Raw genomic sequence first — 27,682 nt, 5'->3', positions numbered from 1 at the left:
CAATAATGTAAGAAGGAGTTGAATGATCCTGTGAGCCTTCCCATGAGTCACGGCTCATATTAAAGGTAAAGATCTAAGGCTTAATTTTAGACTCTAAACATCTAACTCCTTCTGTAGCTAACCAAGCACAACCATGTGCCTCTCATTTAGCTCACATGTAGTCTTTAATCAGTGCTGACTACTGCCAGAGACATCAAAGTCTCAGATACTGTAGCCTTCCTCTGGGTCATAGGTAATGCTCCACTTCTTTAATACCATGTGGGGGAGGAATTCAACATTGAATTTGGTATGTGGACCTTAACATCTTAGCATCATTCTGAAGACAGTACTTCCACAGGGGATGAATTTTTGGCTGAGGAATCTTTCACAAAAAATGTTGGGAGGGTTTTTAGGTAAATGCTATATGGCTAACTGGTTTCTAGCATTCTATGCTAGTGGAGTGGGAAAATTGTAGTGCTGTTTACAGCAAGAGACACTGGTCATATGTTGTTTCTTTGTCTAGGAAACCCAAGAAGTTGCTTTTCAAAACTTCAATTTTGCCATAGGCTGTTTTCTCAGAGAACAACGATGTATTTGAAGGAAAGTTATATACATGCAATGTGTAGGCCAGTAAAGGCATACTGTAACGGAGTTTAAGCCCAGCACATAGTTTTGCAAAAGCAACTGGAACATCAGTCTGTCTACAAACTTAATATTTTAAAAGGAAAAAAATTATTGTTGCTCATTTTCTGCATACTTTTTCCATGTGTAAAAATGAAATGTGACTTATAATTCTGTTGGTTTAAGCTCCTAATCACATTGTTTATCCGGGTCCAAAATTTTCACAGTAATAATAATGTCAAGGAGAGGTGAATAACACACAGGTCTCAGCAGCACAGTCATGCTAGCAAAGGCTGCTTGGCTAGCCTTTGTTCTTGGTATTGCAGCACTGTTCAACAAAGTGGAATCAGCTCTATTGGGAAATCATTTATTTTGGTGCAAGAGTTGGGATTTTTTTTTGGCACATCTCTGCCGAAAAAAAAAGGCACTTCTGGAGTAGACGAAGACTTTGCAGTGAATTCATTTCTTGCAGAGATGTCTTACAATTCTGCATTGTACTTGCATGTCTTGATTCTAATGACATTCTAGTTAAAAGAAAAAACATTCCCTGCTGCCTGGTTTGATTTAGCACAGAAATTAGATACAGTTTGTTTAAAAAAGAATTTTTAATTGTAGCTCAAAATAAAGTGAAATGGCATAAAAACTGATGTCATGGTCCAAAAATATGATTCTATTTTGAACATCTAAACGGTATCTTTTCTTATAAATGTTTAGATTATCATAAAAGTAAAAGAGAATCAGAAGAAGAGTGAAACTGCTCTTTTATAGATTGGGAGAAATCTATAATAATTTGCTTAACAAAAAGATGCCCTCTAAAGATACACTTGCTTGTTAAAATTGAAATACCTCTTGTATCTGTTGCATTTTTGTCTAAAAAGGAGTTAGCAAACATTTTCCTTTTTATCCAGCTGCATTCAATCAAATAGTTCAAGAAGGCTATAAATGAATATAAATTAAAGTTGTCTGTGGAAAACTTAGGCTGTGAATATGAATTAAAGTTATCTGGAGAAAACGTAATATATAGGTCGAGGATTTTCAAAAATACTATACCTGAAAATATACTAATGTCTGCCAGCTCAGATGATGCATTTCCAAGACAGTTTTACTTATGACGCCACTTAATGTAGCACCACATAAGCAGATCATAGAGCTGAGGGGACAGCTTTCTGGTAATATCCCCTACAAGGGTGGCCACGCAGACAAGGCACAAGCAGCATTGAGCCAGCTGTTACAGGTTCTTTGGCATATGTTGGAGCACAGTCAACAGCCAGCGCCAGCAAGAAATTGTTTTTGAAACATTTAATGCTGCCTGCCTGTTGTGCAGAGCTTTCTGAAGCCAGACCCTAGCTGCAGCTGTAGGAAAGGTAACCCAGTAGTGTTTCTAACTGCTAGGGGAGCCGTCTCCATATCCTCCTGTTCTCCTGCCCCAAAGGGCAAACAGCTGGGGAACTCTATGCACCATTGGCCATAGGTTATTCAGTGCAGATGAGATGGGAAGAACGTTCCCTGTGTCTGCCTTCTCTGATAAAATTCCTGTGAAAAAGAAGCTGAAATTTATCTCAGACATCTTCAGTAGAAGGAAATTAAAAAGTCTGTGTGGGACCACAGTCTTACTGAAGGAACTGAAAACTTTATCAGAGGCAGTGGCCAGATGCTGTCATATAGGGCATTTATGGAAATGGCATGAGAGGACCTCTGCTACCCACAGACTTTGTTCTATGTTCTCCAGTTGGGAGTACCGGGTGCTCCTAAATCCCAGTGCCATATGGTAACTGCAAGGCCCTTTTCATGTCCCACTGAGCAAGGGAACCCACAAAGCTGCATAAGGCTGTGCCATCTACAGCTGAAACATGTGAAGTGTTATGGAGGCCATGCAGCAGTACTGGTGCAAGACTTGGATAAATCTGTGCTTGCGATGAATCCACATCTAAATATTTTGTTAGCACCACTTCATATTTATACACAGATGAAGCTCCTTGTTGATCTACATTGACCACCTTACTCTTCCACTTAAAGGACTGTTAACTCCTGAGACCAAACAACGTTTGTAACTTCCATCTCATTTCAGCCCCCTACAAGTGAGGTATTATCAAAACCAGCTGTTTAATTCCCTCTGTGAAGAAAGACATCTCTGGACGATGGTTTGTTCCCTGCTGCAAGTTGGGTAACTATCATCCCAGAAGTACCTGCATTTCTGCATTGGACACAGAAAGCCCCTAGCAGACACCCAAGCAAACCTCAGTCCCAGCTGGCTCTTTGCAAAGGGAATCCAGTGTAGCTGACCACACAGCAGTACGACATGAATACAGAATAAATGGGCTTTTGACACACTGATCCAGGTCCCTGTTATCACTCTGGACGTAGGCTGCAGCTTTCTATTTTACCAAAGCAGATAGTATCAGCCAACTATTAAAGCAAGGACTGAGGGGTGTTGCTAGCTCTGGATATCTCCAGTATTTGTTTGTGGAAGGATTTCTGAAGTGTTTGGAAAGGAACTTGAGATGCTAGTGTTCTTCCAGGCTTTCAGGGGTCAAAATGGCACATGCTTCATCATATGATCATGTAAGAGAAACTGAGAGACCATCTGTGAAAGAAGATGAAAGAGGAATTCTAAATATTGTTTACCACATTTTCTGTGCATTTCTGGTTATCAGCTGTACAGTGGTTGCACAGTGAGAATTATTAACACGGCATCAAAGTTCTATATATGAAATGTCCCAAGATTTAACCCCAGGTTGATACCCTGACTCATATTTAGCAAACAGCACCTGTTAAATTTGTCTTTGAAAAGAGCTATCCTACCATGTTATTTGACTTACCACCATCATAAATCCTGTGCACGTTGTCATAGACTAATGAGTGGACATTTACCTCCACCACATCCTAATTGCTATACTAATTTCATCCCCGAGACTCCAAACAAATAATCCTCTTTCTGACACATGAACTTAGGCAGAAGCTGGGGGGAAGATCTTGGCTCTCTGAGGTGTAGCTGGAAATGCAGGCTGCTCCTGAGCTGACATCTGTGTTAACAAAGGACCATATGTGGCCTGCACAGAGAGGTGGATGACAGCAGAGACCACACACTTCACAGATTGCACCTACATCTCACGTAACAGTGAATATAGGGATAAATGCAGGCAGCAGAGGCCTGGAGCAATTGACCAACTGATATGCTGCAGGGGAGACAGCTCCATGAAAAACAAGAGGTACAGCCGGAGGAGGAGGGATTGCCCCTGCTAAGTGCTCTGGCTGCTCGGGTGTCCACCTGAAATGGGGAAGTCTCCTGTAAATACCTTCATGCCTGACTTCAGACAGGGACATTGTGGCATCTCCTTTGGTATTAGCAGACTCAGTCCTGTGGAATAAAAAGGATTTACCCATGTGTGGGGCCTGATCTGGCAGCAAGCCAGCCCATGTTACTCCTCACTGCTTGTTCTCATTACTTGTACTCCCTCACTGTGGCAGCAGAAGTGTTTGCAAAAGCCACACAGCAAAACAGATCATGGGCTAGATTAAAGGCAAAAAGTAACCTTTTCTGTGGTTCCTCAGAATAGCTGTAGCAGCAAAACAAAGAACAAACAAATTGAAGTGCCATAGTTGGGACAGAAAGAGGGACAGAAGGGTCAGAACCTACTTATGCCCACTTTTGCAGCCAGTGTCTCACAAACCAGATTGACAAACACAGGCCTGAATGACACAGGTGTGGTTCAGAAAAGAGGCAAAGGCAGATACTGTGCTATGAACTGTGCATGTTGGCTTCCAGAGGAGGCACATCCCCTCAGCAAGAAAGAGTAAAAGGCTCCTGAGGTGAAACAAAACCTGACTTTTACATGTGTCATTTACACCCAGGAGCAGATGTCAAAGGATGCCCTATATTTGTGTGTGAAATCCAAGGAATCCCAAACCTCAGCTTTACCAAGATACTTTCCTGTTTCATACCAGTCCTGTGTGCTGCCAGGTGACATGTGCTTCCTTTTGAGTGGCAGAGCACTCTACATCCACTTTATAAGGAGTTTTGGCACCTAGAGTAGGGGAGGGAGGCTAGTTGGTAAAAATTCCTGCAAGTTTTAAGAGAGGTAGAAGGGAAGGCAGGGCTTTTATGCTGCAAGAACTAAGACCTGGTGAACTCTGAGGATGCACCTTGGTCTAAGCTCTGAGAATCATGTCCTGGTACAGTATCCTTCGAGCACACGAAACTGCACACAGACAGGGATCTGGTCTCATACAGCCACTAACCGTAATGAGGAGTTTGCCAGCAGTGTTCTTGAATCTGGGAGCAGAAACAACATCAAGAGAGAACAAGATGAACATATCAGGAAAAATAGATGTGGTCTTTAGAAGATAACTTTTATACTAATCTGATTGTTTATGTCAGATACATACAGAAAAAAATGTGCAGAAACATCTGGATAAACATTGTACACTTGGTTACCCATCATTTCAATATCGACTTTCAAAAAGAACTGAGATAAAATAGGAGATGTATCCTAAAACTCTTTTGGCTGAATTTGAGTATACTAAACTGTTAAGGCCCCTCTAAATCTTAAATTCAGAACAGGAGGAGAAAAATGTAGAAGCGGCCATCCAATTTGACAGAATAGTGCTTCCTAAGGTTCAAATTCACAAACTTTCTAAAACTAGATGATTTCATTAATATCAGCAGGCTTCACAACACCTGTCTCACAGTGACAAATAACATTTTGATTTCTGGCCATCTTCATTAACAGAGCTTTTATTTCTGGTTATCCAGCCTGAACAAACTAAGCCATCACAATGCAAATTCATCAAGTGACAATTCCAGGCATCCTTCCCAGGATACCAGAATAGCCAACAGCCATTGAGGAGGTGGTCAAAGTTTCCTGCAAAAACTCACTTGCATTGAATAACAGGCTGCACGTGGAAATTTGTGAAGATGATGGAATCATTTCAATTTGAAAACTCTTATATATATAAAAAAGACTGAAAAACAGTTCTCCAGTTGGAAGAATTTAAATTGAGGATTGGATGACAAATGTGGAGCGCATGACCTTCCAAATGGGGATGTACCCTCAGCTGCCCCTTAATCCACCTATGGCATGTATGTTTTTCTTGACATATATCAGCACTGGGAGCTTGGATCATAATATATACTGCATTAGCAAAAATACATAGCTGACAAAAAGCTCCAAAGGCCTCTGGCAGTACAAGATAGCTGTATGAAAATGAAATAAGACTGATAGGAAAATAATCTCTTAGAGACTTTTGGTTACCAAGAACTGTGAAGCTAGATTGCAACGAAAACATAAATATGTGGAAACATGTTGCACAGTGCTCTAGGACACCGAGGCACTGCCTTGCTATGAGTTGAGCACAGAAGAGTGACAGTGTCTATGGGATATCCCTAAAGTATTTTAATTTCATAGGAGTTACTCAGAAAAGTTGTGGAGGTGGAACAGAGAGAGGTAATGGAGAAGCTGCTTGCTCTGCGGATCCTTCATGCCACCACCTCAAAGACCAATATGGTAACTGAAAAGTACAGTGGTTTCTAATAAGCTTAGTTGTCCATGACTGTCTTGGGAACTTAAAAAAACAGCAGAAATTGTTCAGCTCTGTAGAGAAAGCAGATAGGAAAAAGGCTTCTTGGTCTGTCTGTGAGAAATATTGAGCCAGTCACATGAACCAGCACTCTACTATTTTGAGATCTTCCTTCTGCAAAAGGCTTTGATGCTAATAAATACCCGTTGTTTTTAGGGACAGACACTGATATCGTTGTTCCAGACAAGTGGTAGAGCGGTGACAAATCTGCCTTGGTGTGCCCATTGTGCCTGGCAGGGCCAGCGCTGGGGTAGGATGGAGGCTTCCATGAGCCTCCCCTTGCTAGAGTTGAGGCCTGAAGGCCAGGCACGGGAGAGAAGCACAGGCTGAGGGAACTGAGCCCTGGGGTACAGCCTAGGTTTTGAACTCGTAAAGGTGAGCAAAGGGCAGCCGACACATTTCCCTAAACTGCAAGGGGATGTAAACAAAGTGAGACCTTTTGAACTTTGAAGATGCCTGACAAGGCTCAAAAGGATCCAAACAAGGTCTGACACAGCTCAATAGTGATAAATTAAAATATGGTAAATAAAGATACTTTGAGAAGTGATGCAACAAGCAAGCGATAAAACAAGCAAGCTTCTCAGTCCATCTACACAGGGAATGCAGAAATGACACCCTCCCTGTTCCCCAAAGCACACATTTTGACACATGTAATTGGAACCAATTGAGTCTTATTCTTCTTTCTAGGTCTGCATGCAGGTGGATGTGGCTTCTTACTCAACTCCCAAATTCATACAAAACACTGCAGTTTAGTGAAAATGTCAAGGGAGTCAACTGGATCTCATGTGGCTTTAATCACCTCAGAAATGCCTGACAGAGCTTCTCTACAGCCATTTATTTAGATTTCAGATACAGCTGAGAACTTTGAGAGAACATAGAAGGATTCTTTATGAACTGCAAAGCAAAGTTAGTTCTTGTCACAAGATACAGAGCCTGGATACATTTCCAGCAACCGAGAAATTAATATCCTGTTTGAAACAGGCAGAGGGGGCAAGGAAAAGGCTCCTTGGGTTTGCGGATCCTGCTGCCACTAATGGAAGGATGAGCAAGGACAGAGAGCAGCTAGATGGGAAAGAAGGCGGCATTCAGGGAAAACAAACCACAGAATCATGGAATCATGGAATCGCAGAATGGCTTGAGTTGGAAGGGATATTAAAGTTCATCCAGTTTCAACTCCCTGTCATGGGTGGGGTTGCCATCCACCAGCTCAGGCTTCCCAGGGCCCCATCCAACCTGACCCTTCTCTGGGCAGCTGGTGCCTCACTGCACCCTGAGTAAAAAATTTCCACTGAAGTTCTAACCTAAATCTCCCCTCTTCTCATTTAAAACCATCCCTCTGTTTTCTATGAGACATTTCTCTACAATTGTTTTGATACGTTAAGCTCACTCAAAAAAACATACCAGAAGCAAAATGAAATAAGACAAGAAAATACTTGAGAAGACAGAGACTCAGAATTGGAGAGATTGAAAGAGATCTCTGGAGATCATCCAGCTCAACCCTTTGCTAAAGCAGGTTCCCTACAGCAGGTTGCACAGCAAAGCTTCTAGGCGGCATTTGAGTATCTTCATAGAGGGAAATTCCATAACCTCTCTGGACAGTCTGTTTCAGTGCGCTGTCACTCTCAAAGTAAAGAATTTTTTCCTCGTGTACATATGGAACTTCCTACATTCCATTTTGTTTCCATTGCCCTTTTACCATTGCTGGATACCACTAAAAAGAGCCTGGTTCCATACACTTCACAGCCACCATTTTAGATATCTATAAGCATGGGTGGGATCCCCTTTCAGACCTTTCAAACTAAATTATTGCATGGAGTAACAGTACTTTTACAAACAAATAATGTAGTTGTAGCTCTCAGCAGTGGCCTAGGCAAGTAAAGCAGTAAGTGATAAAGGAAATAACCATGCTTTGCAGTTCACAAAGACAAATCTCTTTTCTTAGTAAGACTGTGGGCTATAAAGTAACAAAAAATGTTATCAAGAAGATTAGAGCTTTTATTTTCCACTTAAGCTTATACTGATAAGACAGCCTTTACAATAGTTTGTTATGCATGTGATAATACAAGTTGTCTTTTAAAACAGAATATATTTCAAGCTTCAATGATGATTATATCTTGGCTCTTGACATTTGATGCTGGAAAACTCCTTAATTAATCGGGATACCAGTGCTGATTTAAGATCATGGGCACAATGGGATTTAGTGAGCATTTTACAGAATTGGATTAAAAGAGAATAAGAGATACTTCCCACTTCAAGTAAGACCCAATGCACTCAGTCTGAAGGCTCATATTCCTGAGGGGTATGAGATAAGGTGTCCACTTCATCTGCATTAATTTTAGAGTAATTCCTGCTAATAATAACAGAAATTTATTCAGTTAAACTGCATGGAAGACATTAAAATCCTACTACACAGAGATAGTCGAAGTCTAAAGGTACATGCCTGTCAACTCATCCCAGTTCTCTGCACATGCCCAACCTTGTGTTCCAGTGTGAAGATGCAGAAGGCTGGAGTTTAATAAAACTGAAGGCAACAGGACATCCAGATACCTCTAGCCTTCTAGAAAATCATTCCAGCTGGAACACACCTTGCTGTGCCAACAAGATAGACAGCAGCCTTCACACTATATTTTTAATTAATAAAAAAAGTCTTGGAAAATTCAGTTACATTTTTGTAGGTTAACATTAAGATACAGCAGAGTAATGAGTGCAGATGGCTGCACCATGGTCATATGACATCCCTGACAGCCAGGTTTCAGAACTGCTGTTCTGAGCACAAGAAGCAGAAATTGAACGGCTTTTCACTTTAAACAAGTTTAACAAACTTTTACGCCAATGATTAGACAGCTTTTACAACAGCATTGGTAAATCGATAGACATTTCTCATAATTTCTCAAAGCCTGCAGGAATCACCGATGAGTTAATTCTGCAACTGCCTGCTTTGCTGGACCTTCCACTTTATACAGAATAGCAGTGCTCCAGACTAAGATCTATTAATCTGCAATTTAGAGACAGAAAAGTATAGCCTTTATAGAATAACTCATTATCACTGAGTTTATCAGGTGGGATTCAAGCTGGCATCGATTGACTGTATCAGAAGGGCTTTTTCCTCTCTTCTCATCGGATATGTCATGTTGTAGATAAAATAAATCCCACAGATTATTTATGCTATCAGGGTTTAGAATAAAAAGATTTTCATAGCCCTGCAAATAAACTGCTCGAAGCCACTGCACTACTTAATTTCCAAATGGATTTTCATTCAGATACAAAGATAATGCAAGTCCTTCATTAGGTCACCAGTTGTTCAATGACACTAGCTTAGTCTCACCGATAGAATCGATCTATGCGATGTTTATCTCAGTGAGCAGCAACAGGGATATGTAAAAGCAATCTTGGGAATTGACTAGTTGGAGGATCTGGTCCCCAGACGTTCTAATACTTCAAGGATTTTAAACTGAAGTGAGCTTTCCAAAAAAGGGTTTCATATATTTCTCCAAGTTTACAATTTTTATCCACATCTGTGTCCATTCTCTGCACCGTTTGCAAATCTCTGTTCTTTCTCTTTCTAGCATGTCCACCTACTGCAAGCCGGTTCCAAGCAGGTAATGAGATGAGATGGTGCTCCCCCTCCTGACACACAGCCACAGCATGTCTGAGTGACTGAAGAGAGGAAGATGTGAGGCCGGCTGCAAATGCAGGCCAGACCCATGTTGCCTTCAACCCACATACTTTGGATAGGAGAAGAAAAAAGACATAAGAAAGCCCTCCACTGTTTAAAAAACTTCCTTTTTCTTCTATGATGCAAGCAGAATATGGACAAGAGAACTTATATCTTTCAGTGCAATACACTGGGGTGATGGAAAGGTTGACTACGTTATCGTTATGCTTATTAAAAAGAAATGAAGTGGCAAGCTTAAAGCCGATCCACCTATGTCTCCCTCTTATTATAGATATTTGTAGCCAGGCAAAATAGGTGGAGAATACTGCTGCCATTCTGATCTTTAGACATCTAACTTTCAGCTGATGCTCGTGAAAATGAGGCACATGATGCCGGGCCACGCAAGCGGGGCTTCATGTGATCGGCGATGTGCAGGACAGCAAGGCAGGCCACTAACTGAAACAGCACTAATCAAGCAGAGCAGGGAGAAACCTGTCAGGAAAACAACATCACGTGCTCCTTGATAATGCTTCAGTGGAAACCTCTTGTAGCATATTCTGCACTGCTTTTGCACCCACAAGAAATTAAACTATAAATGCCCTGTGAATTTATTAAAAGAAAAAAAAAAAAAATCCCATTTTTTTCCCCTCTTACAAAAAGAAACGTGGAAAATCCGGAAAGCACTCAGATTTTAAGTATTTTGCCCATTCCGTTTTCACTGTTCATTATTAATTGGATGAAGCAAGTACCCAGTGAGAAAGATGAGTTTAAAATGATGCTTGATTTTGAAATTGTCAGAGTGCTAACAAAAATGCACTCCGTTTTGCAGTGAGGGAAGGATTCACCCATCAAAAGAGACTGCTGTCAGAGATGAAAGAGAGCAAAGAAATGGAGAGAGCCATTTTAAACGTATAAGACAAGACTTTCATCTAATGGGGGACCATATGGGACTATGCTATTAACCTTGAAAAAAATCTGACAATAGTGAAAAAGGAAAGAAGTTGAAGAGAAACAACACAAAAAAGGAATCATTTACCTTCAATAACTTTTCTGATCTGTATTGCCACGTTTCACAACATCTATGTTTTTCCATGGGTAAAGGCTGTGTCATGTGTCCACTCCATCCTCCTGTACACTGGAGGTGTGACAGCCTGCGTGATCCATCCCCACTTGTGCTTGCACATCTGAGCAGTGCACACCTGGGCAGCACACACCAAATGTGTGGCACTGACATGCACAGCAGTGCCAAGGCACACGTTGCTGCAATTTGTAGGGTTTCTGCCTGCAGAGCTCTGCCTCTCTAGCTGCATATGCAGGCGCTCCTGGATCCTTCCTGACAGTTGTCTCACCCATACTTAAAAAACTCCCTCTGCGGGATTCCACCACCTCCTCTGCTCAATGCATTTGTAGACTAAATTCTCCTTACTCTTTGCAAGTGCTTTCCTAACATTTAAGCTATTTCTTTTTCTTTTTGCTGGGAACTAAATGGATTACTTTTATCTTGCCCTTGAGGGACGTGAAAAACAATTGCTCACAATCCTCTCTGAAAGAACCTTTTCCACGTTTAAGCTCCCTGTCAGCTTTCCCTTTTCCATACCAGTTCTTTCCATCTTTCCTTTTGTGTCACAGGACATGCCCTGCATCTCACTTCTGTACTCTGTCCGATCCATAGCGCCGGGTCAGCACCAGGCGGGTCAAGTTCGCGACCCCGGCCGGGCAGAAGCACCGTTTTGTACTCACACGTACACCGAGGCTCTGAGTGCGACATAAACCGCTCTGCACCCACCCTTTGGGGGATATTTCCTTCTCCCCGAGCCCTGCGCCCACCCCCACGAAGCCTCCTCCCTTCTTTAAATATTTTTTTATTTGGGTGCGTGGGTGTGAGCGCGGGTGGTTGGCGGGGGGGAGGTAGGATTAGGTTCTTTCTTTTCACCTCCCCCCCGCCCCGCTCACCACCCCTCCGGGGGGCAGCTCCTCACCTGCGCCCATCCCGGCGCGGCGGGGCGGGGGCCGCTCGGCGCGGCGCGGCGCGGGGCGGGCGGCGGAGGCGGGGCCGCTGGTGGCGGCGGGGCCGGCTGTACTCCGCAGCCTCCCGCGGAGCTCGGGCATCTCTGCGCGCCGGGTGGTGCGAGCGGCAGCCGCGGCGCGGCGGGTTCGGGGGGGCGGCATGGAGGGCGCGCACCTCGCCTGGGAGCTGGCGCACGCCGTGCTGCTGCTGAGCCTCATCCCCGCAGGTGGGAACCGCGGCCGGGCGCGGGGCAGCGGGGCAGGGGGAGGCTGCGGGGAGCGGCGGCGGGCCGGGGGGCGGCAGCCGGTTTCGCTGGACGCCCCGCAAGAAAAAAAAAAAAAAAAAAAAAAGGAAAGAAAAAAAAAGAAAAAAGAAAGTCCTTTGTTTGTATGGCGCGGGGCTAGAGGGGGGTCGGGAAGGTGCACACCCCCAGCTCTCCGAGCCGGGCTGTTTTGACAATAAACTATCTCTTAATCTGTACAAAATGTCCCCGTGGTGAAGTGCTGCTGGAACAATAGGCGGAGGGCGGCCGCCGCCGTCAGGTGTCCGCGCTGCCCGGCGGGGCCAAAGCGTGCCCGGGGCGCCGCGGGAGGACGCGGGCTCAGCCCCGGCTCGAAGCGGAGCCGCGTCGCTTCAGCACCGCCGCTTCCAGGAGAAGGGCCCCCCGTCCCTTCCGGGGCACTGCGGGCAAAAAGTTTGGTGTGTCGGGTGATGGACCCGGGGGTTCCCTTCCCTGCAGCCGGAGTTTCTCGCTCCTGAGTTCATTAAATGCAGCACGGGGCTGCGGCGCTGGACGGGTTCGCACATGGGTTTTGGAGCAGCCGTGCCGCCGATGGCACAGTGGCACCCGAGGAGCGCACGCAACTCGTCAGAGCGGAGGACGCGCAAGGTGTATTTCTGTGCTGTTAGCTCAGCGAGAGCTGAGGAGGTGCGGAGGGATGCCGGGCGACGGGACCGCTCTGGCCACGTTGCAGAGCTCAGCGCCGGGAGCCGACAGCGGCCGGCTTTGGTGTGTGCGCTTTGCTGGGATGTGAGGCAGTCGTGGAGTTATCGGCGTTTCTGTGAATATTTTGTTTGGGTAATGTTTCTGTTTTGCTTCCCTTTGTTTGTTGATGCTCGCAGCTACAGCGTGATTGCTGACGGTTTGGGCTTTCCTGTTCAGAGTACCCACATGCAACTGCAACATGCTGTTTGGCCACAGCAAAGGAAATACCCATCAGTGGGTTATTCCTTGACATTTCTCTCTGGAATGTACTGCTTTTGCTTATTAATACTCACCAACTTTCCTTACTTCAGGTACTTCCAGCTTTTGCATGAAGGTTTCCCTTCCTCTCACGGTTGCCAGTGGGAAGGAAAACTTGGGCAACTGTCTGTGTCCTGGAAGTCATGGGAGTATGCAGGGGCCAGGAGGGACCTTCCTCTCCGTCCTTCCTCTGGTTCTGGGTCAGATGTGTACCTGTGGGAGATGTGCCACCTTGCAGCCTCGTCAGACAAAGTGGTGTAGACAAAAATACATGGTGCTGCAGGTGGAGGGACTTGCAGAAGACAAGTGTCTCTGGTAGATGCATGTAACATCTGTTTATCACACAGGTGTAGGATACTAGGGCTAGCTTTGAGCTGCAGGAAGCATCACAGTGGATGCTTGTGTCCTGTTGGAGGACACCAGAAGTGACAGGCAGGGCAGAGCTGTGGGACTGCTCCTGTGTGTCCTTGCAGACACTTGGACTGGGTGAGCTCTCTCTGTCCTGTTGTTTACACATATGCAAACTTATATTAAGTATCTTTTTTTGGCTTTTAGTCAAGAGCTTCTTCCTTTGGTTGCAGATAGGAAAGGAGGATGTAGAAAACAAAGCTTTAAGTAACTTCTCAGCGAGTAAACCATTCATCTCCTCTGTCCACAGCTTCTTCCTATTTTTTGTTTTCCTTGCATGTGCTCCCATCTTTCCTTCCATTTAGGGATGCAGTTTTCTGAAATGATCTCTTCTGCGTTCCTCTCCTGTCCCCTCAGGGCTCTCCCTGTCCCCAGTGCTCCACCAGAGGCTGTGCGGTGTTTCCACCCGATGGCCATGGAAGGCTGAGCACGGTTGCTTTCAGCATCCATCAATCTCGCCTTTTTGCAGTCAGCTGCAGAGTAGCAGGAGGCTCTCTCTGTGCCCAGAGGGAAGAATGTCTGTTTCCATAATGTTTCCCATACCTGGCAGCTGGGAGGGAGGAAGACTGATGGAGGGAGATGGAACCTGGTGCGGGTTCTGATTGCTGTCGCTCAGTCGCTATCCCAACCCCCTCAGACTATCAAAAATCCTGCCTTCCCTGCTCCCCCATTTCTATCTACCTTCCTCTCTCTCCTGCACATAAATGTGGCCTAAGGCCACTGGCAAGAGTAGAATGGCGATTTCAAGGATTGCTCAATACTTGACTTTTTTCCTTCCGTTACAACCAGGAACCTTCTCCAAGCAAGTGCCTAAGTGATTTTCTCTTAAGGCTTCATAACAAAGAGTGTGTTAAATTTGGCAAGGATTGAGGCACACATTTGTATTCAAAGTACCATTTGCAGGGACTGAAGGCATTCCCTGTGCTCTGTTTGAAGGTAGAGCCTCTTGCTGCCAGATGTGCGCAGCTGCACGTTGCTTGGGTAGTGCTGGCTCACCGCGGGCTTTCCACCAGAAACTGATTGATTGTTGCCTTTTGGAACAACAGTGCCGCTTTGCAGGTGTGGATCGAATGAAGGATCCTTACTCACCTCCAAGCAGGGACATATTGCACCAGGACACAGGTGGAAGCATAAAGGATATGTCTTAAGCACATGTAAACAGCAGCCAGCGGCAGAGGATGGGACAGATCTCAGAAGAACCTCTGAGTCACAGTCAGGAGTTTCTCATAGTTACAACTTGCCCTTTCTCTGTGTATTGTGAGAGGCTCTGGTGATACCTCTGCGTTCTCTGCATTTCAGCCTGCTGTTTTCTTAAATGCTTTGTTAGTGCAAGCTATTAGAAAGATTTCTAAGGCATAGCTGTGGTTGTTGAGCTACATACCAAATATTGTGCGCTTGTAGTTTGAAGGAAAGCTTCTTTCCAGCCTGAACTTTCAGTGAACACTCTGGTGTAATCTGAAGGCAAGGAATAACAGATTCTGGATGAAACAAGTACTGCACAGTACCAAATTGTTTCAACAACATATATGTTTATCTACAATACATGACAACTGATCTAATCTGATAGCAATCTTGTAGAAGAGAGGCAGTAATTGCTCAAGGTTAAGGCACTTTTCAGCTGTTTTCTCTCTGTGCTCATGAAGATGAATGCCTCAGCAGAGATCAAGCGCTGCACATTGTCTTGCTCCACGTATGTGACACGCATTACTTTACAGATGTTGTTTTCTTTTTGGTGTAGTACAAACATCTTCCAGGATTTTGACTCATTTCCTTAAGTCTCTTTCAGCTGTTCAAAGAATGGCTGGAGGAAATGAGGTCTAATGCCCTAATGCACTGCATTTACTGTAAGAACCTCTCTGTTTAAGTATAAAACGTTGTCTTTTTGTAATTTCTTAATGCCCTTCTGAATATTCCCCTGCACAGGAAAAAAACTATACTTGTTCCTGACCTTCAGAAACTCAGTGCCTGCTGTTGAGTCTCTGACCTTAGAGCCTAATGTGTTTGCTGTGTGTTATGTGAAAGAGGAGATCTGATGCTAAAGAGCGAGGTTATTAGAAAGTGGTGATCCATATTCAGTATGTTACATCTTTGGGACATTTATTAAAGCAAGTCTGAAGAGAATACGCATGCACAAGAAGAACTTGAACACCAAATTTTCTTCTTCTATGTTACCTTACTGCAGAAGTGTTGTGCTTTGTTTTTTCAGTGAATTTTAGAAAACAAGAAGAGGTTCTCCAAAAGGTGCCTGACCCTCCGTAACAGTGCAACCTGCAAACAGGCACAAACGAGCCCAGTTTTAGACATATGAGCAGTCCTGCTGGCTTGTTGCCAGGCACAATGGCAACTGAAGTGCATTGTTTGTCCACTGGCCAAGATTGCTGCAGTTAGTGATAAAGGCACAAGAGGAGTGTAGACATCTGTGTTTGAAGGGAGTAAGTGACTCCTGTTTTCTAGGCTATTTCAATTAGAAAGCACAGTAACTGTTAATCTCTCACTGGATTTACTCATGAAGATTGCATTGATTTATTCTGTAAACATAGGTTTTCAGATATAACTTTAAATGGATTTTTAATGTTCATTTTAATGTCACAACAGAATTGTTTTGTAGAGCACGTAGGGCCCTTAGTTATGTTATCTTTTACAGAAAAGAGGCACACAGATAACAGATGAGTTTTTAACATTGCTAACATGAAACTCCAAGGCTTCTCTGTACAGATCCTTCCTGGAAACCGTAACTAAAATAAAGCATCATTTAGTAGTATTATCAGCGACAGAGAGTTTTGTCACTGGGGGGATGACAACATTAAAAGTCTATGATTTGATATGTCATCTGACAGCTGAGTCCTTAATCATGTAATACAATCATTAAATATCTGATCGGAGAGGAACTCGTAAGTCAGCTAGTCACTGACAGCTGTAAATCTGAGTGATAAAGAGGACACATGGGCTGATTTAAAGTAAGAAGATGTGAAAACTCAAGGGAAATCAGATAGACAGACGTAACACATCTCTTGTAGGTTCCTTGGAACCCTGACAAATGCCAGGTTAGTCCTATATTTCCTTTCCTTTTCCATCTGTCATTAACTTACGCCAAGAGTGCGCCTCCACTCTCACTGGGTGACTGCGCTTCATGTCACGGAGTGGACTTGCAGGAAGAGCTTTGTACAAAGCCACTCTGGAAGAAGAAATTAAACTAGCTGAGTAGGAAGGACACTTTGCAAGTATCTCTGTCATGCAAAGCCTGCATGTTTGTGAGGGGGAGAAGCAATCTGGGTCAGTTGTGTGATAAGTCAGCACTGTTTCAAGCGTTCACATACCTAGGCCATTCAGAACCAAGGCTCATGCTGAACAGCCTCTTGAGACTGAGAACTAGCACTTGGCTCTCTTAATCTGTTTCTTTGTTCAGGATTTAATGGGTGCACCGATTTCACGGATGGAAGCCTTTGTCTTCAGCCCTCAGGACTGGAAACTTCATTCTTTGCTAGATAAATTCTGCGCATTACATCACATTAACTTAACTCCAGCAGTTGGGTTTCTAAGAAACAGAGCAGGTACTAGAAATCCCTGCAGAGCTGTAAGAGTGAGGCTGGAGGGGCTGCAGAGATCATCTGGTCGTCCCTGCTTTTTGCTGGGCTCAGATATGGTACATCTTGCCAGGCAGGCTCCAGGCAGGCTCACCTGCCTGGTATGGTAAAGATTTTCCCACCTGTTTTTGCTGCTGCTTAACTGATTGTTGAAATTCAGAGCTTTTCTGCTGTCTAACCTCTCCCTCCTTGCTATTGCCTAATTCTCTTCTCTTCTCTTCTCTTCTCTTCTCTTCTCTTCTCTTCTCTTCTCTTCTCTTCTCTTCTCTTCTCTTCTCTTCTCTTCTCTTCTCTTCTCTTCTCTTCTCTCCTCTCCTCTTCTCTTCTCTCCTCTCCTCTCCTCTCCTCTCCTCTCCTCTCCTCTCCTCTCCTCTCCTCTCCTCTCCTCTCCTCTCCTCTCCTCTCCTCTCCTCTCCTCTCCTCTCCTCTCCTCTCCTCTCCTCTCCTCTCCTCTCCTCTCCTCTCCTCTCCTCTCCTCTCCTCTCCTCTCCTCTCCTCTCCTCTCCTCTCCTCTCCTCTCCTCTCCTCTCCTCTCCTCTCCTCTCCTCTCCTCTCCTCTCCTCTCCTCTCCTCTCCTCCCCTCTCCTCCCCTCTCCTCTCCTCTCCTCTCCTCTCCTCTCCTCTCCTCTCCTCTCCTCTCCTCTCCTCTCCTCTCCTCTCCTCTCCTCTCCTCTCCTCTCCTCTCCTCTCCTCTCCTCTCCTCTCCTCTCCTCTCCTCTTTTTTTTTTCCTTTTTCTGGTAGACACAATGAACTGCTCATCACGTTCCTCTGGATCACACCGTTTCACATTTTGACAACTGATATCACTTCTTTGATTTTTCTACAGTAATCATGTACAGCTTTTTTAGCCTCTTTTTTTTTAATCTTCTTTTCTTTTAGTACAGCTTCTGTAGCCCATCCTCCTCTTGTTGTCTTCAGCCTTCTTTAACTTGCTTGCATGTCCCCCATAGAGGATTTGTAAAGTCAGCGTCTGATGCCAGATGAGCCATGAGTGCTTCCAGGTTTAACAAGGTGGTTACCTCCCCTGTAGCATGCTGCCATTTGATTCAAAGCATTGCAAAGCAGATTTTAATCATGATTTAAATCATCCAACAGTAAGCCTCGTTTTAACTGTTTTGCATTTGTACTTAATCATTTTGTAAAGAAAGGTTTAACCTCCTTTATTACCACTGAGAGAGTTTTAATTAAATATTGCCTTTGCACTTAATGTTATACTCAGTTTGATTAATCACTGTGCATGTATTTAAGCAATTATGTAGCTTGTTGTATATACACGCATTCTGATTCTTCACGTGTATGTTTTAGTATGAAGACAGAAAGTGTTGACATTTCTTATGTATTAGATAATTGATTTTTTACTTACGATTTGCATTGATTACAATGGAGGAGAACAGAATTCTGAAATGTTCTTCTGTTGAGATAAATAGCAGCACTTAGAAGCCAGCCAATTCCAAAGAAAAAACTCATTGAGAAATGTTTTGAAATAAAGAATTAATGTCTGAAAGCCCTATCTGTAGTCAAAACTGGCGGTCCCTAATCACTACGCTGCAAAAATTTCAAAACTAGTCGATCTCAGCCTTTTTATACTTAGAATGGAAATGGGAAGAAGCATTCATGTTTATTTTTCAGCAGCTCATCCATGAATGGGCGAGTTGCTTAATTGAGTTGTACTGCATGAACTGAAGTAAGGAAAATAGTTTCTCTGCACCTGCTAGGAAACTCTGGATGCCAAAGGCTGCTTGGTTTGTCACTGCAGCACAACCTGCCTGGAGGTGCTCAGCTGCTGGCTCCCGTCAGTTCAGTTATCTGATTATCTTTAAGATGTTGGTGGCAGATGTAAAGCTTGAGTAATATTTTGCCTTTATTTTTTTTTTAATAGAACGTGTAAGTTGTAGTTTGTAGATTCAAAATTTGTTTAGAATATTTTTGATTTTAAAAGGAAAATATGCACTATAAAATGCTGCACTGTCATTTTTAATGGAGTATTAATACTTATGCATTGTAATGTGCTGATTCTAATGGAAATGAGTCTGTTTGCCTTAGAACTGTAGATGCTCCTCTGCACTAGCAGCTGGTGCTAATGCCTTCTGTTTCTGCTTAGTGACTGCCCAGTTCTTTCCACTACTTTTGCTGCTCAACTCTCTGCCATTTTATACAGCACAAAAGTGCTTTCTGGGCCTGGATGAGCATAACTTTTTAACATCGAAAAGAAATCACATTATCTTCAACAAAATAAAAGCTTCCTTCCAGCAGTGTTCATAGTAACACAACCTGTTGAAGTTTCCTATTCCATAACACATCTGACTTCCAGGTATTATGTATAAAATTACTGATTAAGCAATAATGCTAATGCCATCACACCTAGGAGTTGGGGTGTGCAGCACAATAAAAGAGGTCAGATTGAAGGAGCAGAAGTAAACTCTGTTTTTCTCTTCTCCTCCCATAAACTAAATACCATCAAAAAAGATGTCAAAATGGGATTCCCTGCTTAAGCAGGTGCTCAGAGCGTACTCACAGCAGGGTGCTATTTCGTCCATCAATCTCTTCAAGAGTAGGAAGGAGACAACTTCTTCAGTAAGTACCTATCCATGTGTGTGCCATGTGTGCAGTTTGTAGTAGGGCTGTGTTAATAACTAGGAAAGAAGGGCCAAATAGCAGGCAAGATATATGTAAGACTTCTGCTAACGTTGGAGATAAAGTTAAATGGCTGAGTTATGTATCTCCTTGCCAGAAGACGACTTGAGAAATGAAACTGGATTGTCAGAAATATATCCTAATCTCTGTACTCAAGGCACTTCCAAGACATTGTCAGTGACAGATCTCACTGCATGTCAGCGTGATTACCCAGGGCTGGATTAGTTCACCCTGGAGATTCTGAAGAACCTGGCAAGGAATCATAGGATCATTTGAAATGGAAGGGACCCCTAAAGGTCATCTATTCCAACGCCGATCCTCCAGAAATCTTCCGAACTGCAGTATGTGTACATGAAAAATATCTCTGCCTTTTCTGTAAATTTGGTAGACACGTTTATTAGTCTGAAATTCTTATTTATTGCTGTAATTTCTAGGAAAAAGTTCTGAACTAAATATTTCGAGAAAGTAAAAAGCAGTGCTTCTCTTTGTGGTATTTAATGTGGTCCATCATAAGAACAATGATAACAGAATTATGCAATTATTGGTAAGTTTTCCTCCCTAGAGGCCTTATGTAGATGATTACCAGTGCACCTTTTAATGAAATTGCTACTATTTGATAAAATTACTGCCAAGATTTGAAATAATTATAATTCTTATTGCCAAAAGTCTTACATCTCCTTCTTCAATTGAGCCTTTTCCAAATAGGCATTAGTTCAGATCGCAAAATGATTCGCTTTTCTTCAGTTTCTCATTTGTCTCCATTAAAACCACCTTTTCGATGGATTTCAGAAAACACACTTTCAAACCCATGTTGTTCATTACAAGGAACATTCATTCAAAATGGAAGTTGAAAGATACTGCACCTTTTAATGTAAATGTCAGCAAAAAGAAGTGAGAAGGAAAAGCTACTAAAGAAATAGGCTGGATGAGTGACAGCTGCATTTGAATACCCTGTGCATTAGTGCACTTCTTTTAATTGTTCTCTATACGTATCTTATAATTTGTTTATTTATCTAACAGCTGCAAAACTGTAGGAACAGCTGTTTAATAAGTTATTCTGGAAATTAAAGGGGTAAAAGGAAATACTTCTGTAGAAGTAAGAATCAGTCTAAATGTTGTTTAAATCTCTGAGCTGACAAGTGTTGAGGCAAGCAATTACTCTTTTTTTTTTTCCCCCTGTAAATTCTACTTAAATGTGTGTACATACACTTTTATTTATCTTTCCTCTATAATTTTACTTTGAACAAAACTTAGCAGGTAGTTGTTCTAAGCTCAGCCCATTCTTTTTGTTTAGAAAACCGAACTCTGGTTTTGTTCATGAGCACATTGCCTGTAGCTTCCTCCTGTGGTAGGAGGTTTGGCTGCAGGAGGCCACAGAGTGTCAGAATAAGTCGTTGCCAATAGCATGGCAAGATGAGTGACCAGAGTGCTGTGGCGCATACGGTGCTCTTGCAGACAGAAAAAAGCCCAAACCCATGACTTCTCAGAAAAACTATTAAGGCGTTGTCGTTTGCACCTACGGGAGGAGCTTGGTGTTTGGTGCTGCTGTGGTTTTTCTGTATGCGTGCTGAACTAGAGTTGTGTTTAGCTTCGTGTCTGCCTTTGCAAAAATGCCTTTTTTGACTGCATTAGCAGAGTAAGTCATGTCAGTCAGAAAGGGCATGCTGCTTGGTGTCCTTTTTGCATGGCTTGAGTTTCCTCGCTCCAGCAAGGAGAAACAAAGCTGGGAAAGAGGAAGGTTCATCTCCTGTCTCTGGAAGGTGCAGGTACTTCCTCCAGCCTTCTGCCTCAAGCAAGCTATGCATTAGCTTCTAAATCAACTCTTGCACGTTCATGCTGTGGGTCATGTGCAGCACTTTGTCTGCTCAGCCTGCTTCTGAAATGAGAAAACCAAGTGCAGTTAGGTGCATTTGCTAATTGCTGACCCTACAGCAGGACCTGCTGCCTTCTACCCACTTGCACTTATCCTACCTGAAGCTCCAGTGAATGTTTCTCTCAGAGACTGGGATCTGCAGGGCTTAGGGGGTGAACTGGCCTGGTGTTATTCCCTGCCATGTGTTGCCACCTTGCCTCATGCTTGCTGTTTCTGCTTAACCATGTGTCATTCTGTTTGACCGTAGCTGTCTGAGCTGTTCTCAGCGTTTTTATTTAACCTATGGAGCACCTTCACAGGGCATGAGATATTTGGGGATGCAGATCTGTGTAAGAGCAATACCAAGACACAGAGCAGACACCTTCCTGTGGAATGTCACTGCAAAGGGAGGTGGCATGTCTGAGTGTTCCCTAGCCTAGATCCCTGTGCTCCTATGGTTCCTCACTCTCCAGCCTCCATGGATGATAAAGACAACCTTTGTTCCAGGCTCCGTCTGTTTCCTCCTGGAGTTTGCCTTAGGTGAAATTGGCTGGCTCTGCACTTGCTCTCTGTGTTGAGAGATACCCGTTTCTCTGTCATGCTGCCTGTAGAAGTCTTTTTTGGTGGCTGCTTTGAGCACTAGAGAGGCAAGCTCCAAACTCCAGTTGTCTCCAGTTTTCCACTGCTGCTCCCTTCTCCTTGGGACGAAGGGCCTGGGGCAGTGGGAATGCTATGTGAGGAGGCAGTGATTGCCCTCATGCAGCTGGGTAAACATCAAAGTCCCTACTCATACTCTCCTCTGCTTTTCTGCTTCTTAACTTGGAGCCTCAGATGATCCAAAGCTTCAGTGAGTATTTCCACACTGGAAATGTGGAGTATTCAAGAGAGTTCGGTGGTCTGCAGATGGCACTAACTCTTTCAGATGGGTTATAAGTAAAACACTTGGGTCTGCAGGGCAGTTTAATCAGTCTAGACCCTAAAATACATGCTTGGTGACTGTTAAGTTAGCTTTCAGTCTCCAAGATGAAGATGGGGCAGGTCAGCATTTCTGTCAGCTAGGAGTTGTATTCACATATGCTGAGATTCATATATATATATGCAGGGAACAATCGTGTCTTTGGTCTTTTTTGATCTATGTCTTTGAGGACACTAGCCTGGGTGTTGGCATGGATGGTTTCTTCTGCAAAGAGGCCATACTGCTGGCCTTGTTTTTCCCTGCAGCATAGCTGCAGTGGTGTGTGGCGTAGCTTTCAGATCAAATCATTGAAAATTGACATTTGCCGTTGCTAAACTTTACATCTAGCATAAGGGAGATTGTCTGTTTAGTGAAGTGGAACAAAACAAGTAAGCATATGATAGCATCTCTCCTTTGAAAAATCTGGGAGATTTATATACACCAGAGTAAATTAAATTTGCTTCAGTGTGATTAACATGTAAGTTTTACACTTTGGTTTCTTTGGAGCATAAAATGAAAGGACAAAACAAATCTAATTGAAAAGGTCTTAAATTCAGCTTCACAATAGCACGTGTCAAGAGTGGAGCAGCTTTCACAAACAAGAAACAGAGTTGGGACAGCAGTACTCTTCAGTTCGACAAACTGGTACTGCATAGAAAACATGGACAGCCTTGTCTGTGACTTCAGCATGTGAGTTTGAATTGCTTTTGCTTCAGCTTGTCTTTCAGACCTGCAGGAGACTTGTGTATCTGAAAACATGCTCATTGTTGCAGCAGCACTGGGCATGCTGAAAGAGGATATTACCTCTCTGCAAGCCATGCCTTGCTGATATCCCTAGACCACTGCATCTTTGACAGTGCTACTACTTTAACTGATAAAGCCTATCTCTTGTTTCTGCTCTCTTGTGCTGTTGCAGATGAGAAACTGAAAAATGCGGTGAGTAAGGTCTGTGTGATATCCCTTGAAACAAAGTCAGTGCCCAGAAAGATCAGGCATGAAAAAAGTAGTGCAATTGCATCCAGGCTCTGCAATCTTACACAAAAGTCACTTTGTCCTTGAAGTTTAGATCCTCAGTGTGTTTGTCATGCAAAAACGTTAACTGGCACAGAAGTGAGGGCACTGTGTTCACTGGGCGATATTTGTACAACTTATGGGGGACGACCAGTGACTGTAGAGGTTGTGGAGGGCCATGTGGGGAAGAGGCAGAAGGCTAAGCACCCCTGTGCCTTTGCAGTGCCTCCAGCCCTGGGAAAAGCTGGGAGAAGGAATCTGCTCATGTGGGGTAGCAGTGAACACGCTTGCAGGTCACTGCCTGTGTTCTGGGCTTGGCAGATCGGATGAGATGGGACATGGATGGCATGGGGGACCTGCCATCTCTGGTTTTCTTTGTGTCCAGGAAGCTCTGAGGGATAGATATGGAGAATTGGGAGCAGAGGACCCCAAGCTTGGCATACATCGTGGTGGTGATTGGGGCAGCTTGGTCCATACAGGGCCACCATGAGCCCATGGAGACTGGCTGAGTCCCGAGGTCAGTGTGGTGGCTCCTTAGCCAACAACCATCATGAAAACAGAAACATAAAGGGAGATCCTTATAGCTAGGTGTTGATATATGGTGGCTGTACTGTGAAGCTGTGTTGTTGGGCTGTGGAGCCCAAGTCCTGGAAGATGTTGGAGATAAATTTGAAGTGGAACGGAGTGGGGCAAGGCACGTTTGGTGGTTGGTTTTTTTGGTTGTTGTTTGTTTTTTTGCTTATTTGTTTTGATTTTTTTTTGCTCTGAATGCAACTTGTTGTGTTATAGAGATACCACAAACTTCTTGTTTTTCTTAATGTTTAGATAAGAGTTGAAAAAGGAAGCAGGGACTAAGCTACTGGCCTAAGGTTATGGTAGAACTGGGAATAAAATCCACACTACTTGACTTTTCATCTTATCCCATGACAGTCCCATGTCCTTTGTTTGCTCAGCAGCTGGAGACGATCTCCAGTCATTTATGAACATGATGGAGTTGTGCACCTGATGTGCCTTTCCCTGCTATAGCAGTGTTGAGGCTGAGGCCAAGAAAACTCCCAAATAAACCACTTTTTTCCAGGATGGTACACTCCTTAGCCAAAGCTTTTTTGTTTGCACATCCCTTAATTGTTACAGGAGCATTCTGCTGTCCTTAATCATATCCCTGCAATTTGACCTGAATTTCCTATCAGTGTTATCTAGAGCTTTTTCATTTCTAACTCCTCCAGCCTGTTCTCCAGATGTTCTTTCTGTATGCCAAAGTCACTAGTGCTACACTCCCCCTCATTTCTCATTCTCCCTCCATTTTCAGGACTTAGGAAGCCTCTTGTAATATATTTATATATTCTGCTTCTTTTTTTCAGTTACACAGCCTGGTTCACAAGTGATCCCAGCATTGTAGTTTTCAACTCAAATTTGTTAGTTTGTAAAGAGAAGCTGGCCATCAAAAGAAGACTTTTTCTAGTTGTAGGACACAGATTTAGAACTTCCAAAATGAGTCTTGGGCTGTCCAACTCTGAGTTCTGTGATTTATTTTATGGGTAATTACTTTTACTTTGTAAATTATTAAGGATTTGCTAGCATATTGTAATTACCTGCTGATTGCTCCTAAGGACAACTCCAGAGGACCATCCGGAGCCTCTCTGTGGTATTTTGGCTATGCAGCACATGGGGAGGGTTGTATGTTTCATGGTGGGACCATGGCCAACAGCACAGTCATTTGCTCCCCCTAGCCCACAGAAGCCATAGGGGTTGGGGGGCAGAATGCTTAGCTTCTTCTTGTCCTGCAGGGTCCCTGTGGTAAGGTGGGCTTCTCTGAGGCTGGGGCACTCAGCTGAATAGTGGGATTGTAGTTCATGTCCTGTTTCGATACATAAGAAAGTAATGAGAGAGCAGAGGCATGCCAGGATACATCCTCACTCTGTATCTGCCCCACACCTGGAAATCTTCAATTAAAACATAGCTGTGAGCTCCTTTATCCTGTTGCTCTGACAGCTGGCATTCCCACTGGTGACAGGCAAAGTCATGTTTCTTCCTTGGGTGAACATGGAGCCCCAGGAGGACAGCAGACTCCATTTCTCATCTCCAGCATTTAGCCTGTAACAGACCTGTAGTGCAAGTTATTAGTGTTACCATCATGATTATACGTTTATGATTGGTGTTACTGGACTGCAGAAGAGCAACAGTGAGCCTAAAAAGCACCCTCATGCTTCAGGTGCGGTGCAAGTGGAGCAGTCTTATACTGAGGGATTAGCAATCTGAGAAAGATCAAGAAATGGCAGATGGACATCTGTTCTGGGGGATTAATACGTTGGATTACAAGTTGTTGGTTAAACTCCCTACTGCTACAGATTTCTGCTACTTAATTATTCCTCCAAACGGAAGATACAAAGTCATTCCCATCTTCCCAAGCACCTCTTTAATTCTCTTTTAAACATGGTCAATATTTAGGAACACAACAATAAATGCATCTGATGGTCCTTCCTTTTGCCACCTTTTGTTCTTAACGCTGCTGTATTTGCTTTTTTTGAAGATACCTTTTTTTGGAAGGTGACTTTGGACTGTGGAAATATTTTTGCAGAAAGCATTAGTTAAATTTGTAAATTGTTTTGCAGAGAAAATGCAGGCTGCATAAAAAGGCCCATAAAAGTTTTTCTTGAAATGTGTGTGGTGGCTTCGACTGAAATACCATGGTTTTTATTTTTGGAATGCCACGGTGTGCTTAATCTGTTTCTTAACTTTCTTTCACCAGTTCCAGTGTGTAGTGTATTTCTTGTGTCTCCAGACAGTGTTATGCTTTGCTTTGTTGTTTACAACCTGTAAAAACTACCCACCAACTTGCCTAGATGGTCCTGGTAATAAAAGTTGGAAAATTTGAACTCTTAACCTGAATGGTGATCAATGCTGAGGAAAAGAGTAGATTAAAGTCACAAATGTTACATGAAAGTATGAAATAATGTGGTTTTTTTTAAATCTTTCTGGCAAATATTATTTCTAGAATGTTTGTTTATATATTCAGTTGTGAGTTTGTGTAGAGGATTAGTGGACCTCATGTGGAAAATTTCTGGTGATGCTGGAAAAACAGGCACTGATGGACTGCCTGCCTGTAAGGTTGTAAGTAAATAAATACATCAGAGGGAGATGGGGAGAGAACAAGGACTCCCCCCAAAGCTCAGACCACAAAGGAATTAGACTGTAGTGGTCTGACCTTCCTTTGTTTCCTCGGATTTGTCAGGAAAAGGGGCAGCTACCTGAGCTGATCTCATCCAGTATGCACCTTTAGAACAACTAAAGCTGTGAGATAAGTGAATTAAGTCTGAACTACATAATCTTGTCCCAAGTAATTATCCGATTGTTCTGCTTGTGAGTCTGTTGTGGGCAGAAATTCAGCCTCTGAAATGAGCCCTAGAGAGTGTTTAAAGACTCAAGTGGTGATGTTTTTTGAGAAATGTTTCTTTCAGACATGGATATCATGCATCAAGTCCAACTGTGCAATATTCTGCTACATATTAGAAGGACATGAGGTCATGGTTACTGGTAGGATTAATGAGCTGGTCTTTGGAAGGGGCAGGTTTGTTGCTGTGGCACACCTTGGGATTTGTGCCCATCACAGTGAGCATGTGGTTTAGGCAGATCCACACTGCTTTGTAGGTTGGTTAAGACTTCATTCTGTGCAACACCTGCCTGTGGTCTGTCCTTTACCTCTGTGTACCTGTGGATTAAGTCTTACATTTCACCTCCATGCACCCTTGTGCCCTAGGGCAGTGGGTTTGGGAAGGAGGAAAGCCCCATTTCTGGCTGCACAGCACATTGCATTACAGGCAGGTTGTGTGTGGACTGTTTGGAGCCTGCAATCACTGCATGTTCTTAATCTGCTGTATAAATACTCTTGGGAGAAGCGGAAGCAGAGAGAGCAGTTCAGCAAGCCAAGCTGGCTCAGTGTTTCCTCAGGGGCAAGTAAATGAGTTTATTTTCCATATAGTTCTCGAGTTCCTTAAATAAAGTTATCACTTACTCCACTGAGTGTGCTTCTCCACTGACACATGGGAGATGCAGAGGCTGCAGTGAGGCCTAGTGAGGGAGCATCAGGAGCATCACTTGTGTGCACAGACATTTGGCTGCAGTGTTTCTGCTGCTGCAAGTGCATCTCTGTTCAC

General features: G+C 43.6%; 1 protein-coding gene across 3 annotated transcripts in view; it reads left to right on the top strand.

The window, feature by feature from the left end:
• The first annotated feature begins 11,911 nt into the window (after positions 1 to 11,911).
• Positions 11,912 to 27,682, top strand: part of KIT (KIT proto-oncogene, receptor tyrosine kinase) — a 52,544-nt gene continuing 36,773 nt past the window's right edge. For all 3 annotated transcript variants that reach the window (XR_016466172.1, XM_031588595.2, XM_031588594.2), the window contains exon 1: positions 11,912 to 12,066. Coding sequence is in view for 2 of the 3 variants with exons in the window: in XM_031588595.2 (XP_031444455.2) it covers positions 12,000 to 12,066 (67 nt within the window). In the remaining variant the exon portion in view is untranslated. The remainder of the gene's footprint in view (positions 12,067 to 27,682) is intronic.

The sequence above is a fragment of the Phasianus colchicus genome, chromosome 4 (assembly GCF_987193195.1).
Source record: "Phasianus colchicus chromosome 4, bPhaCol1.hap1.1, whole genome shotgun sequence".
Classification (NCBI taxonomy): domain Eukaryota; kingdom Metazoa; phylum Chordata; class Aves; order Galliformes; family Phasianidae; genus Phasianus; species Phasianus colchicus.
Note: the sequence above shows the minus strand (reverse complement) of the source record. Positions and strands in the feature narration are given on the sequence as shown.